Source organism: Eupeodes corollae, chromosome 1 (assembly GCF_945859685.1).
Source record: "Eupeodes corollae chromosome 1, idEupCoro1.1, whole genome shotgun sequence".
NCBI lineage: Eukaryota > Metazoa > Arthropoda > Insecta > Diptera > Syrphidae > Eupeodes > Eupeodes corollae.
In genome coordinates, this window is record NC_079147.1 from 184,751,337 (window position 1) to 184,764,069 (window position 12,733).

The following is a 12,733-nucleotide window of genomic DNA, read 5'->3' on the forward strand; positions in this document are numbered from 1 at the left end:
TTGAAAGAGCAGGAGGATAAAATATAAACATAATTAAGTTTTAAATCTCATCTAGTAATCAACTTAGCTTTGTATTTCTTTTCTTCAGATTTCTGACAGCAAAAGTGAACATTTTGTATGGGAAATTTTGTTTACGTTTCTTAAAAAAGGAAATATCGGAGATACATATTAAAATTATAAACTGACCAAATAGCTAAACAAAACCCACGCGGTCGGTTGCGACGACGATGTTGACAAATCGAATAGACACAATGGAACAGATCTATTTTTTATTGACATGATGCTTTCACAGCTGACAACTGTACTGTCGTTGCAATTCAGAATCTGTGTATAGCAGCAGTGTTTTTACTTCTATTGTCAAATTCATAGACAAAATAAATAAATATATAAGTAAACTTAAGTAAAATGTCTTCTCCATGCGCAAGGTTTAAAGCTGTATTTCATATTCTTAGGTCACGCTTTATGACACATAGTATCGAAAAGTTGGAAAGAAGCCTGTCAAAAGCCTGAACCACATATCGCGTGGTGTACACAAAAATGAGTCTTCAGAATTTCAAATCTGATGCAGAAGAAGACACTAATATTTGATTCTGTAACCTACAAAAATCAGTATGACGGGTAGATGGCTATTTTGTGTTTCAAATGGTGAGGAAGTGTGAACTGTGGTTTAAATGAAAAAGAACAAAAATATTTGTAAAGTAAACAAACATAAAAAAAGACAGACGTGTGACCGTTTTATGTCTAGGACCTACATCGTATTATTTCATGTAGGTCATGTGTCATTGGCGATAATAAATCGCAGCTATTGTAGCAAAACTTATGCAGACAAAGATGCTATAAAAAAACTGTTTTACGTCTTTTAATCTTAACATCTGCATATTTCGAACTAAATATAATGCAGAAGTATTTCGGTCTTTTCTCTCTATCTTATAAAACATTAATTTTATTTATTAAAATTAAATTGCAGATATCAACAAATAATATTGATTTGCTTAACATTACCAATTTTTGTATTGAACTCGTAAGTACTATTTAAATACTTCTCGGCAGCTCTGATAAAAAAGAAGCTATCCATATTACACTACCTTACCGACTACGTAGCTTGTATTTATTCCAGAAGGTTAGTTTAGATTACCTGCTGTCGAATCACATCACTGTACACATAAAATATAGTACTATCATGGAAGGTAGAGGTTTTGTATACAATAACAATTAAGTTCAAATAAAAAAAAAACTGAACTAGCAAATGTTCATAAAGAGGAAAAATGAATAAGACATCTTCAAACAATTAATCAAATTGACGTGCCAAAAAAGTGGATGAACTTTCGAACTTGATGTATTTTGTTATCAAAATTAAATTTCAAAAGTTTCTAAATTTCGGTACCGATTGTTATTTGTTCAAGAAATGGAACCAAAGGATAGGTCTCATCAATCTGAACATACCTATTCGATTGTGCCTCTCCCACCAAACAATATTCTTTGCTTGTCTTTCCAATTCCAACACAAAACTGACAAATTGACGTTTGTCTAAATGAAAAGAAAAATAGTACACGACCGCCCCACACTACACTACCCACAACCTGCCACAACCCCAAGAAGACGAGAAAAAAAAGTAGAGCCTCATTTTTTCGCACACAAAAATTTGTTAATTTCTTTTTCATTCAGTTTCAGTCTGAGTCTCTCTCTAGCTCTCTAAAATTCAATCCCTCAGTTGTTTGAAAAAAGAATGTGGAAGGAAAATATAAGTGAAATGTAAACCGGCTTCTTTTTATTTAATTAAACAATTCATTAATAAAAACTTAACAAAAATTTGTAATCCCTCCAAAGGTCCTGCTGTTAGAAGAAATCGAAATTTAAGTTGTGTGGCAGAAGAAGAGACAACAAAGCCAACGCAAAATCGTCGTCCAACGAAAGCTAGCTAAAACGAAAATACAGATTTTTTCCCTTTCGATCCTTCAACACGAAATCCAATTAAGTTCTTCGAATAATTCCAATTCTAATTTTAATTCCATTTTGTGAAGAGGCTAGAAATTTATTCAAAACCACTACTATACAAACTTTAACCATGACGCTTCAGGAAATCATAGATTACACCTACCTGACGAAGGAACATCTCACCGGATTCGACAACTACAAGGTAAGTTTTTGCTATTTGATTGGGGAAGGAAGTATTCGGGTGGCACATTTGCACTACCCGTACCCACCTACCAGTTGCAGTAGAATGAATAAGGATTTTTGTTTCTTTTTATATTCATATATGCACACAGTATAGTGCTAGGGACACATCGCCCCTAAGTATCTATGTTATGCACCCCTTTTGGGACTGGATTGTTAAGGTAAGTCGAAAAGTTGATGAGTGTAAATGTAAAGTCTTACAAAATCAAAATCAATTTTTTCTTTCTTTCATATTGTCTTTGAATTAAATATAAATCAATAAATAAAACAAAAATGCCACATGGCAGTTTTTCCCTAGATGGATTGCGCCGAACTTGATGACGTTTCTCGGATTCCTATTTACGTTTCTCAATTTGGTTTTTCTATCGTTTTACGATTGGAATTTCTTTGCCAGCTCAGGTGATCCAGGCTACACACCCATTCCGCAGTGGGTTTGGTTGTGTACAGCGATAAATATCTTCCTGGCGTACACTCTGGACGGCATTGATGGCAAACAGGCGCGTCGCATTGGTCTAGCAGGACCTTTGGGTGAACTTTTCGATCATGGATTAGATTCCTATACGGCCGTGCTTATTCCCACGTGCTTGTATAGTATATTTGGTCGTTGCGATGCTTCCATTCCACCCATTCGAATGTACTACATTTGTATGATGGTGTTTTTCAATTTCTACGTATCCCATTGGGAGAAGTACAATACTGGAGTGTTGTATTTGCCATGGGGCTACGACTTTAGTATGTGGGGATCGACTACAATGTACCTGATTACCTGGTGGTATGGTGTTGGATTCTGGAAGAGAGATTTACCATTTGGCATACCATTAGGGATTGCTATGGAGTTTTTGCTACATGTTAGTGCGATGGCTAATATGCCAATGGTTGTCATAAATGTTTACAAGTGAGTCATTCGTTTTTATTTTTCAAACAAATTTATCATAATCATCACCTGCTTTCTTCTAACTAACAAATACGTGTGTGTGTTTTTTAATTTTAGTTCGTATGTACAGAAAACTGGAAAAATGCGACCTTTTGAAGAAGCAGTTCGTCCATTATATCCATTTGCCTTTTATATGGTAATATTACTAGTTTGGCCTTGGATATCACCGTCGAATATTGCCGAAACTGATCCACGAGCTTTGTTTATGTTGAGCGGAACGATATTTAGTAATATTAGTGTGAGTATATTATGTTTATTTTTCTTTTGATTTGATTATCTGATTAGTTTATTTATGGAGGGAAAAAATATAATGCTTTCATCCAGGGGTGGACTAAGCTATTGGGCGCCCATAAGATTTGTGGTTTTATGGTCGTAGTTTTTTAAGGAAAAAGTAAAACACTTACAACAGCTAACAGAAAGTGTGGAGGTGTGTGGAAGACAATTCTCACTTCCGTTTTAAGTTCTCGGTTTAGATTTAACTCGTTTTTGTCACTAAAAAATATCTTCATGTTCATGTTGAGTACGTTTTTAGATTTACCATCTTTCTCTCTCATACCAATCGAAACACTCGTGAAGTCAACCACGCCCAGCTTTTTACTCCATTAGGTCGGCCATTTTATGAAGAGCTCATAAAACGCGCACCGAATTAGCTCTGATATACACAAACCAAACGCTCTGATATGTCTTAGCTAAAAATGTAAAACAGATCTTCTTTGACAGGTCAGTCGAAACCTATTAAGACAATTAATACACCGTTAGCTCGAGAGATGACGTTTACGGCGTTTACAAGGAATTGAATCCGAATTGAATCAGGATTTATCGCCGTATAGACCTGGATCTGGTCGAAATAGGATTACTCGATTCAATCCCACTGAAAGAGGTGAATCGAATCGAAAATTTGTTTGTAAACCTGAATCGGGGAATCGGGTTATTGGTGTGTGAGGTTTTGCTTGTGTGCGTGCGATAAGTTTTTTCCTCCTTGTTTGTTCTAAGCAAAAATACTCCATTTAAATGGAGTCTTTTTGGTTCTTAGCTGAATTTAATTTGGCCCTAGTCTTTGTGTTGTGAGCATTGTTATAAAATTCGAAATTTATTTGAAAATTATTCATGTAGCAGTACGCACACAAATAAAACCCAAATTTCATTTCGATTCCATTTAATTTCGATTCCTCGATTCAGTGCCACCATGTACCTGGATGGTAATACCAATTCGATTCGATTCCTCGATCTCCTTTTGTAACCAGGGTAGTTCGTAAAACTCCCAATGTCATACTTAATCAATAAATATAAAACGAGTTCTTAAATGAGTTAAAAATGGGGCCCGGTTGTTAGGCCGCTGATGACGATGAACTCACCCTGGAAAACAAAACTACGGGGAAAACCCGTATTTTGTTTGACGATTCTTAGAGTTGTAAATAAAATAAAATCTAACTCTAGGTAAAGTTGAACGAACTTGTACTATAGTTATTATCGTTTCCTAAAGTTAGAATATTCATTGAATATTTTTGATTATATCAAAGAAACGAATTGTATTTGATAAGAAGTAAGACACGCTACCTGATATCTATGCATACTAAATGTTTGGTATTTACGGTCTCAGTTTTAGTCAAAATTTGTATTCGAAACTAATTACTGTCAGAAGCAAACATGACTTTTGATATTACTATTTTAATAGCTTCATAAATTTACTCCAAATGTCAGAAATTCATTTAATTAAGATGAAATTATAGAGAGTTTGTTTGTTTGATATTGCGTTTGTCTGACATTTAAGACGAAGGTGTTCGTCTAATTAAGTCTATCAAATCTAATGTTGTGGTATATAAATACAAATGTCGAATAGATCGACATCTCAACAAGTAGTTCAGAAATGGTAATTTCAAAATCAGAAAGATCAAACGAGCAGTAATAAATAAATTTTAAAAAACCTATAATACTAAAAATAGTTGGCTTGTTTTGAAATATGGAGCAAATGGATATCTACAAAAAATACATATTTAGAGTTTCTAAAGAGGATTTTGTACTTTTCCGCCCTCAAGAACAAATATCTGTAAATCACATCACATTTCTATTGATACCTTGATACAACTTTTGTTCTTATAAGCTCAAGATTACGTTGATACAACGTTGCTCTTTCTATTTTCGGATACTCATTAATATGGCATGAAGGCTATGTTATATTTTATGACCGCCCTCAATCAAGCAGTTGATGTTTAATCCGCCACTGAACTTTAAGTAGAAAATTCAATTATATTGTAGTGCTCCAAGTTGTGATTTGTGAATTATTCATATCATCGTCAGTTATTTTTGAATAGGATTAAATTGTGTAGTTGGTGTACATTGTACAATAATGTGTATTGAACGTCACATGCAGCCTTAGGTGTGTAAATGTGTAGAATAATTATTCAATTTTGTAATAAAAAAAAATAAAAAAATAAGGGTCATCCCCAGAACTTTTTCTACACTACTTGTTATTTTTTTTAAGTTCATAAAATTCACCTCATACTCCTGTCTTCATGTGCAATTAGGTTTATATTTATTGTGAATTATTTATCAGTTCGTAAATCTAATTAATTATTAGTAGTCTGTCTAGCAATTAAATTAGAACAGGCGATGAGACATCAGGAATTTTCAGACTTATCGAAGTTGATAACAATCCATTTTTTGTAATGTTTATTTTGTTTTGTTTTTTTCTCATGACTATGAATCATTTTTATAGGTGATTCGTTTTGTGTTTTTTTGTTTACAAAGTAATTATATGTATAATTTAGTTTCAAAGTAAGGTTAAGGTTTTTTTAGACCTCATTTGATTTGATAATCAAATTAACATTCTATTAACTATTGATAAGGTTTATAGTGAAACTTGAATTAAAAGGAAAAGAATTTGTTAGTTTTGAAACACACCTTAACTACAGGGTGATAGTTTTGTGATAAGAATAACAAAATTTAACTTTACTCAGCTATTTGTATTTAGATGAAATGTTTTTGTGAAATCTTATTTCATTGTCATACCCGCCATAGTTTGATTTGCCCTTAACAACTTTAAAAAATAAAAGAAATATAAAGTTTGGTTATAATTCAATCTACCGAAGAGTGATGAGACACGAGTTTACCAAGAATTGCAATTCAACTTTGTGACTCATTCTAACTGTTTGTGTTCTCAATTCAATTCAAATGCTTAGAGTAATCTTAAAATAAAACCCCATATGCTTTGGAGATGCGTTAATAGTAAACGAAAATTTGACGGATATCCAACTAGTATAACTTTAAAAATACGTCTCTAGCCAGCTCGGTTCCTATCTAGCTGTCTTCAGTTTCGCAAACAAGGTTGGTTGAGGTCTTCACCCACCTGCGTGCGCCACCTAAGTCAAGATTTTCCTCTACTGCGTCGTCCCTCTGGATTGGATTCGAAGACCTTCCTGGCTCGAGCGTTGATGTCCATTCACTCTACATGACCATCTAAGCCGTTGGACTTTAATTCTGTTAACTAGGTCAGTGTCGCCGTACAGCCCGCACTGTTCGTCGTTATATTTTCTCCTCCATTCTCTATCTATGCATACAAGACCAAAACTCACCCGAAGAATTTTTCTCTCGAAGCATCCGAAAACGCTCTCATCATTTTTTTTTGACAGGGTCCAGGCCTCAGCGCCATAAATATGATTGAATGGACCTTTGGAAGATTGTGCCTCTAGTGTTGACGGTTGAGTTTGCACAATTCTTTCCAGAATGATATTGAAGAAGTCGCATGACAGTGCATCGCCTTGTCTAAATCATTTTTTGACATCAAATGCATCAGTGAGATCTTTTCCGACCCTGATAGAGCAGCGTGCATTCTCCATCGTCATTCTGCAGACGTCAACAGATAAGTTTGACAGGGGTGCCAAAACTAGGCATTGCTCTTCCCTATAGATGCTGTTATACGCGCCCTTAAAATCGGTAAACAGATGGTGGGTATCGATTTGAAGTTTCTGGGTTTTTTCCAATATCTGCCGTAGTGTGCATATTTCGTCGATAGTGGACTTTCATGGTCTGAAGCCACACTGATAAGGACCTATGAGGTTGTTGACGAACGGCTTCAGACGTTCACATAATACGGCAGAGAGGATCTTATATGCAATGTTAAGGAGACTGATGCCTCTGTAGTTGGTGCTCTCCTTTTTTATGTATCGGGTAAACTAAACTATGCTGAGATTCTACTCATCGGGCATTCTTTCTTCCGACCATATTTTTCACCTGAGTTGGTGCAAGCTCCCTACTTTGTTTGATTTCAGTTTAGATGTTGCTATTTTCTCTTCGTCGAGGTCGGGTAGGCGGATTTAATGATCCGCGTCGAATAGGTTTAGTGGTTGTATCTCCCTTACAGCGGAATTCGGTTCGTCATCGCCGTTATATAATTTGGAGAAGTGGTCTTTCCATATTTTCAACATAGACTACGCTTTTACTAGATGTTCCCCAGATGCTTTCTTTTTTTCCATCTAAGAAGCCGGTGTTCCTCTCTCCTCTTCTGCTTGTTGAGCTCTCGAGCAGCTATGGTCCTTCGCAGCGCCGTTTTGTATGCCTGTTCTTGCGTTGCGTGCGCTTGCCGGCATTCGTCGTCAAACCAGGTGGCTGTGGTGGCCGTGTGAAACTTAGCACTTCCGATCGGCACTTGGATCGCGATATCCGTAACCGTACCTTGGCTACAACGAAGTTGTGGTCCGAGCCAATGTTGGCCCCTCGCAATGTTCGGACATCCTGTATACTGGATTGTAATGATGTGCTCGCTCACACTGTTGAAACTCAAGACTTTTTGCCTGAGTCTAGTTCCAACAACAAATCTACATCCAAATAGACGCTGTCTTTGTTCTCGGTAGCAGTCTTTTATTTTGGCCCTGTTCATCGAACTTCTTGGATGGGGGTAATATCTGCCTTTCAGCAGTTTAGGGCTTCCGCTAATTTTTCGGCTGAAGGTGGTCTGTTAAGGGATCTAACATTTCACATACAGATTCGAAGTTCTTTATCCTTATTTCGTTTGCTTGGGTTGTCAACAGTGAATCCGACCGTATCCGAAGCTTGTTGGTGCTTCGCAACTAATGTATTTTTTACGTGGTCATGTCCATATTCTTAAAGAAAAACATTTGGTAATAATTTATATTTTAAAATAAAGAAACTATCTATCTATCTATTTACTTAAATTCACTTTTAAAGTTTGTTATTTTTGTAAAGACATCCCTTAAAGAAGACCGCAACCACCGTCATTCAGAAAATTCAGAAATACGGAATTTAACACAAATTACAAAGTTACTAGACTTTTTCTTAGGTAGAAAAGGCGATCTCAACGCAACCTAGCCTGAGATCCAAGGGACCTACCGTTTTAAGATGCATCCGAACGGCTAATTTGAGAAATCTTTTTTTTGTGAAAAGAATTACTCTTGCAGGTTTTGGAAATTCCTCGCAAGATGCATTACCCATGAAAAAAAACTTTAGATGTTACAGGCAGGTTTTTAACCCAAGATTTTTGGCATGGCAGTCCAACGCACTTTTTTTTTAGTATTTCTTAAAACTATCTTAAAGCTAGACAAAAAATCATTAAACTAGCCTAATTATCCATAACTTAAAACTAATTTACTGATCCCATACGGACACTCTAAGTTAAATTATAACACCTAATATTAATGCCTTTCGGCCCTAAGATCTATTTAACTTCAATTCAATTATATTTATTTTTTATTCTTGAGAAAATTAAAAAATAAAAATTATATCCATATCCTTTTTTATTTTACTTAAAAACTGCTTAAAATTAAGTCCTTAAATAAAACTTATGTATAAACTACTTAACCTAGAACCACAGCAGCAAATCTAACTATCTAACATTTTTTTTTTTTATATTTTATTGTCCTTTTTTTTTCTTATTCCATGTTTTTCTTTATATATATTTTTTTTGTAATTATTTTGTTTGGTGCTATTATGCCTATTCTATTTAAAACTAAACCCTAAAACTTTAAAACAAGTATGTAAGCCGGCCAAGGCTTAAAACCCCATCCCGACTACCCACTATCAAATGCCTATTGAAGCCATTAAAACTGGTTCTCCTGCTTCACCCTATCAGTTCTACTGAACCGAAGGAGCTCTGCTCCGCCTTGTGCCATGACGTCCCGATTGTACAGGAGTCACCAATCCACGGTGTGTCGTATGACGTGGTAGATTCTATCCTGTATCAGACCGCATCTGTCCAAAAAGAGAAATGCCTCTGGTGGAATGAAACGGCTCAAGCGTGCACTCTCAAAATATTCGTCGTTCGTATAGAACGCCTCAAAAATTAAATTGTTGGTAGAAGACATAGCTCTTGCAATGTGACCTTGAACGGGTTTTTATCACCAAATTGCCAATTCGAAAATCCGAAACTTCTCCATCTGGGAAGGGGCAACGTTGAACCACACAGGACAACCATAAACATTCATCGGCCGTATGAGGACCCTGTAGCAAATTACCTTCACTCTGGGGTTAAGCCGACTGCTGTAAAATAGCCGTTTCCTCAGAGCGAAGGCTCCTCTGGCCCTGGTCAGAGCAGCACTTATATGTCTTTCGAAATATAAATACTGATCTAACCAGATACCGAGGTACTTCACTACACTTTTGCTCGCTAGTGGCTGCCCGTGAAGATCAACGATGACCATCTTGCGCCAATTCTTGCACGTATCAATTGTGGCCCTAGCCAACGGAGTCCAGAACAAAATTGTTTCCTACTTCTAGACATTTATTTTCAGTTTCCAGTCGTTGCAATATCGCTGAATCTAGTCGAAGTCACACTGCAAAAAAATTCTAATAACCTCAACATTTCGGGCCGTTCTATACGCAATAAGATCGTCGGCGTACGCAATTGCCTTTGTAAGACTACTTATCAGATCGCTGGTGTAAATGCTGAAGAGAATCGGCGAATTCACCGTTCCCTGTTGAAGACTATTTTTAATTAACAATGTTGTGGTAGAAGATACATCATTTAGGAACACGAGCAGTCGTTTAAAGACAATTTGAAGTCTCTGACCCATCCCAAACTCTAGCTTCTAGACATTCCATGTGAAGCTATTTAATAGATTACAGCTTGTCTATGGACGGTATCAAATGCAGCTTTTAATTGAAAGCCACCGGCATACATATTATTTTTCTGTTGGATTAATTTATTAGCTATACTCGACAAAGGAAAAATATGGCAAACCGTTGAAAAACCCTTACGAAAACTGACTTGTGACATACTCTAGCGATTGTTTGGTTCTACCGAAGTGATAAGTCTATCGCATAGAATTCTAGCAAAAACTTTCCTAATGAAGTTTAATATTGAAATACCTCTAAAGTTATGAGCTAAGCTAAAATCAACTTTTTTAAATAATGAGGGAGTCAATTTCTCTGCCCCATGGGTGACCAGGTTCCTATAAAGCCACACTTAAGTTTTTTTTTAGAGTGGCCTTTACATTATCTTCTGAATTGTATTTTTTTTTGAAAATTTTGGGATTTGTTCTTTTTGATTCGAAAACTCTTTTAAAGGTAAACGTTTTTTTAGTTTATTGATTTTTAACGTTTTTCACTATGATTTTAAAATTATGATCATGACTAGACTTCTAAGATAACATGATAACATGTATACATATATTTATTAAATACAATTTTGTTTCCAAATAAAGGACTAAACCCTTTGAATATTTTTATTTTTGTCTCATATTTTCATATTTATTCTCATTCTTTTCATTTCGTTTCAAATCATATCACTTTTCAATCTAATAATACAAACAAAATTTGTTTTGCTGATTTTGCTTTACTTTTTTTTCTAGTGCCGACTTATCGTTTCCCAAATGTCCAATACTCGTTGTGAAGCCTTCCATTGGATGACTCCGATATTTGTAATTTGTATCGCGTTTGGTCTTTGGATTTCATTTTTCGAACGATTTATATTATATGTATTGTTAATTGCTACAACATTAGCTCATTGGCATTATGGAGCCAGTGTAGTTAATCAAATGTGTGAACATTTCAATCGTGTATGTTTTAAAGTGACACCAAAGCATCCAAAAAAAGATGCTGAACCTTCATTAAGAGCTGATTGAATGACAATCAGCTAATATCAGAACAATAACAATAATAAAAATAATAATTCATGTGACGGAAGACATAAAAATGAAAACGAAAACCGCTTCTTTATGAGTATATAATTATGTAGATCATTGAAAATAGTCATATTTTTTTTTTCTGTAAACAAAAACAAACTAAAAACACACTTTCTAGAAAATAGGAAAATGCCCCCTCCGCTTTATTATTAAATACGTTGTATATTTATGTATATGCATATATTTATAAATATTTTTCAATGCATTTAATTATTGAGATTAATTTAATTATTTTTTGTATTTTATTTTCGTGATTATGCATTTCCTCTTCCTTTTAGTATAGTATATGTTTGAAGAAATTGAATTGAAAACTGCATACTCCAGAGTGTTCCTTTTTAAAATAAACAAAAACACTAAACACTCTACATGTGAATATTGTAAAATAAAATAGTAATACACAAAATAAAGAATTAATAAGAATATAAAAAAATCAAGAAAACTTCCAGGTAGAAAATATTATACAACAAAATTTATTACATAAAATATAATTATATTATTATACCTAACTTATATTATTCATAAACAACTTATAATTCTATAAATACATTTTAGGACGTGTAAGAGTGTTTATTTTCGTATGTGCTATAATTTTTCTTTTTTCTTCTTAAGTTAGTTCGATTTTTTTTCTTCTTCATGATCAAACTTATTAATTATTTTATTGTCTAGTCGAAGTTTATTTTTTTATTTAATTTAATTTAAGGGGCAGATTTATATGCTCACCTAAAACTATAAACTATGCTTACGATTTTGTCATACACAACAAACAATTAAATGAAAAAATTAAACAAATCTTTAGATTTGTTTTCTTTTTTTTACTTTATTTTTTAAATAATTATTTTATTTGTTGTTTTGCAATTCGAATTTAGTTCTTAAAAAGTATTATTTTATAACCTCATAAGCAATTAATAAACACACGCATTTATTTAATTTATTTAAAACACAACAACAAACCTACATGCTTAAATGTGTACAGTACATATGTGTGTGTGTTTTTGTTTGTTGCTTTTAAATTAAGTTTTCATAGTTTTTAAGATACTTAGGCTTATTCTGCTATCCAAATGAATTGATTTAGTTTCGTATGTTTTGAAAAACCGCTAGCAGAATGAGACTGATTGTGTCAATAAACTATTATCATATACATTGCATAACACATACTATGCAAGTTCCAATAAGTCATATTGAAAATAATACATAATTGAAAAATAAAATCACCAGAAGTTGATCTTTTGGTAAAAAATCATTTTATACAATCAAAGCACAAACAAAAATATAATAAAAAACAATAACAAAAATAAAATTAAAATGAACATAACGAATGACTACTCAGAAAACAATAATATTATTATGTAAAAACAAAACCTTATAACAAATAATTATTATAATAATCATAATTTATTTAAATATATTGTGTATATTGTTTGAATTTCGTTTGACTATGTTATTTTAAGAGTATTAAAATAAAAATAAAATACAAAAAAATGTAATAATA

At 33.8% G+C, this 12,733-nt stretch overlaps 1 protein-coding gene across 2 annotated transcripts; it reads left to right on the top strand.

The window, feature by feature from the left end:
• Positions 1 to 1,514: 1,514 nt before the first annotated feature.
• Positions 1,515 to 12,437, top strand: LOC129939944 (ethanolaminephosphotransferase 1). Of its 2 annotated transcripts, XM_056048137.1 has the most exons (7): positions 1,515 to 1,612; positions 1,666 to 1,752; positions 1,828 to 2,137; positions 2,268 to 2,336; positions 2,463 to 3,070; positions 3,167 to 3,347; positions 10,912 to 12,437. In XM_056048137.1, exons 3-7 carry the CDS (start codon positions 2,066 to 2,068, stop codon positions 11,182 to 11,184), a joined length of 1,203 nt encoding a protein of 400 aa, XP_055904112.1. In that variant the 5' UTR covers positions 1,515 to 1,612; positions 1,666 to 1,752; positions 1,828 to 2,065; the 3' UTR covers positions 11,185 to 12,437. The 2 variants fall into 2 exon arrangements, with proteins under 2 accessions (XP_055904112.1, XP_055904113.1); XM_056048138.1 differs by lacking the exon at positions 1,515 to 1,612 and having other exon boundaries at positions 1,613 to 1,752.
• The last annotated feature ends 296 nt before the right edge of the window (positions 12,438 to 12,733 follow it).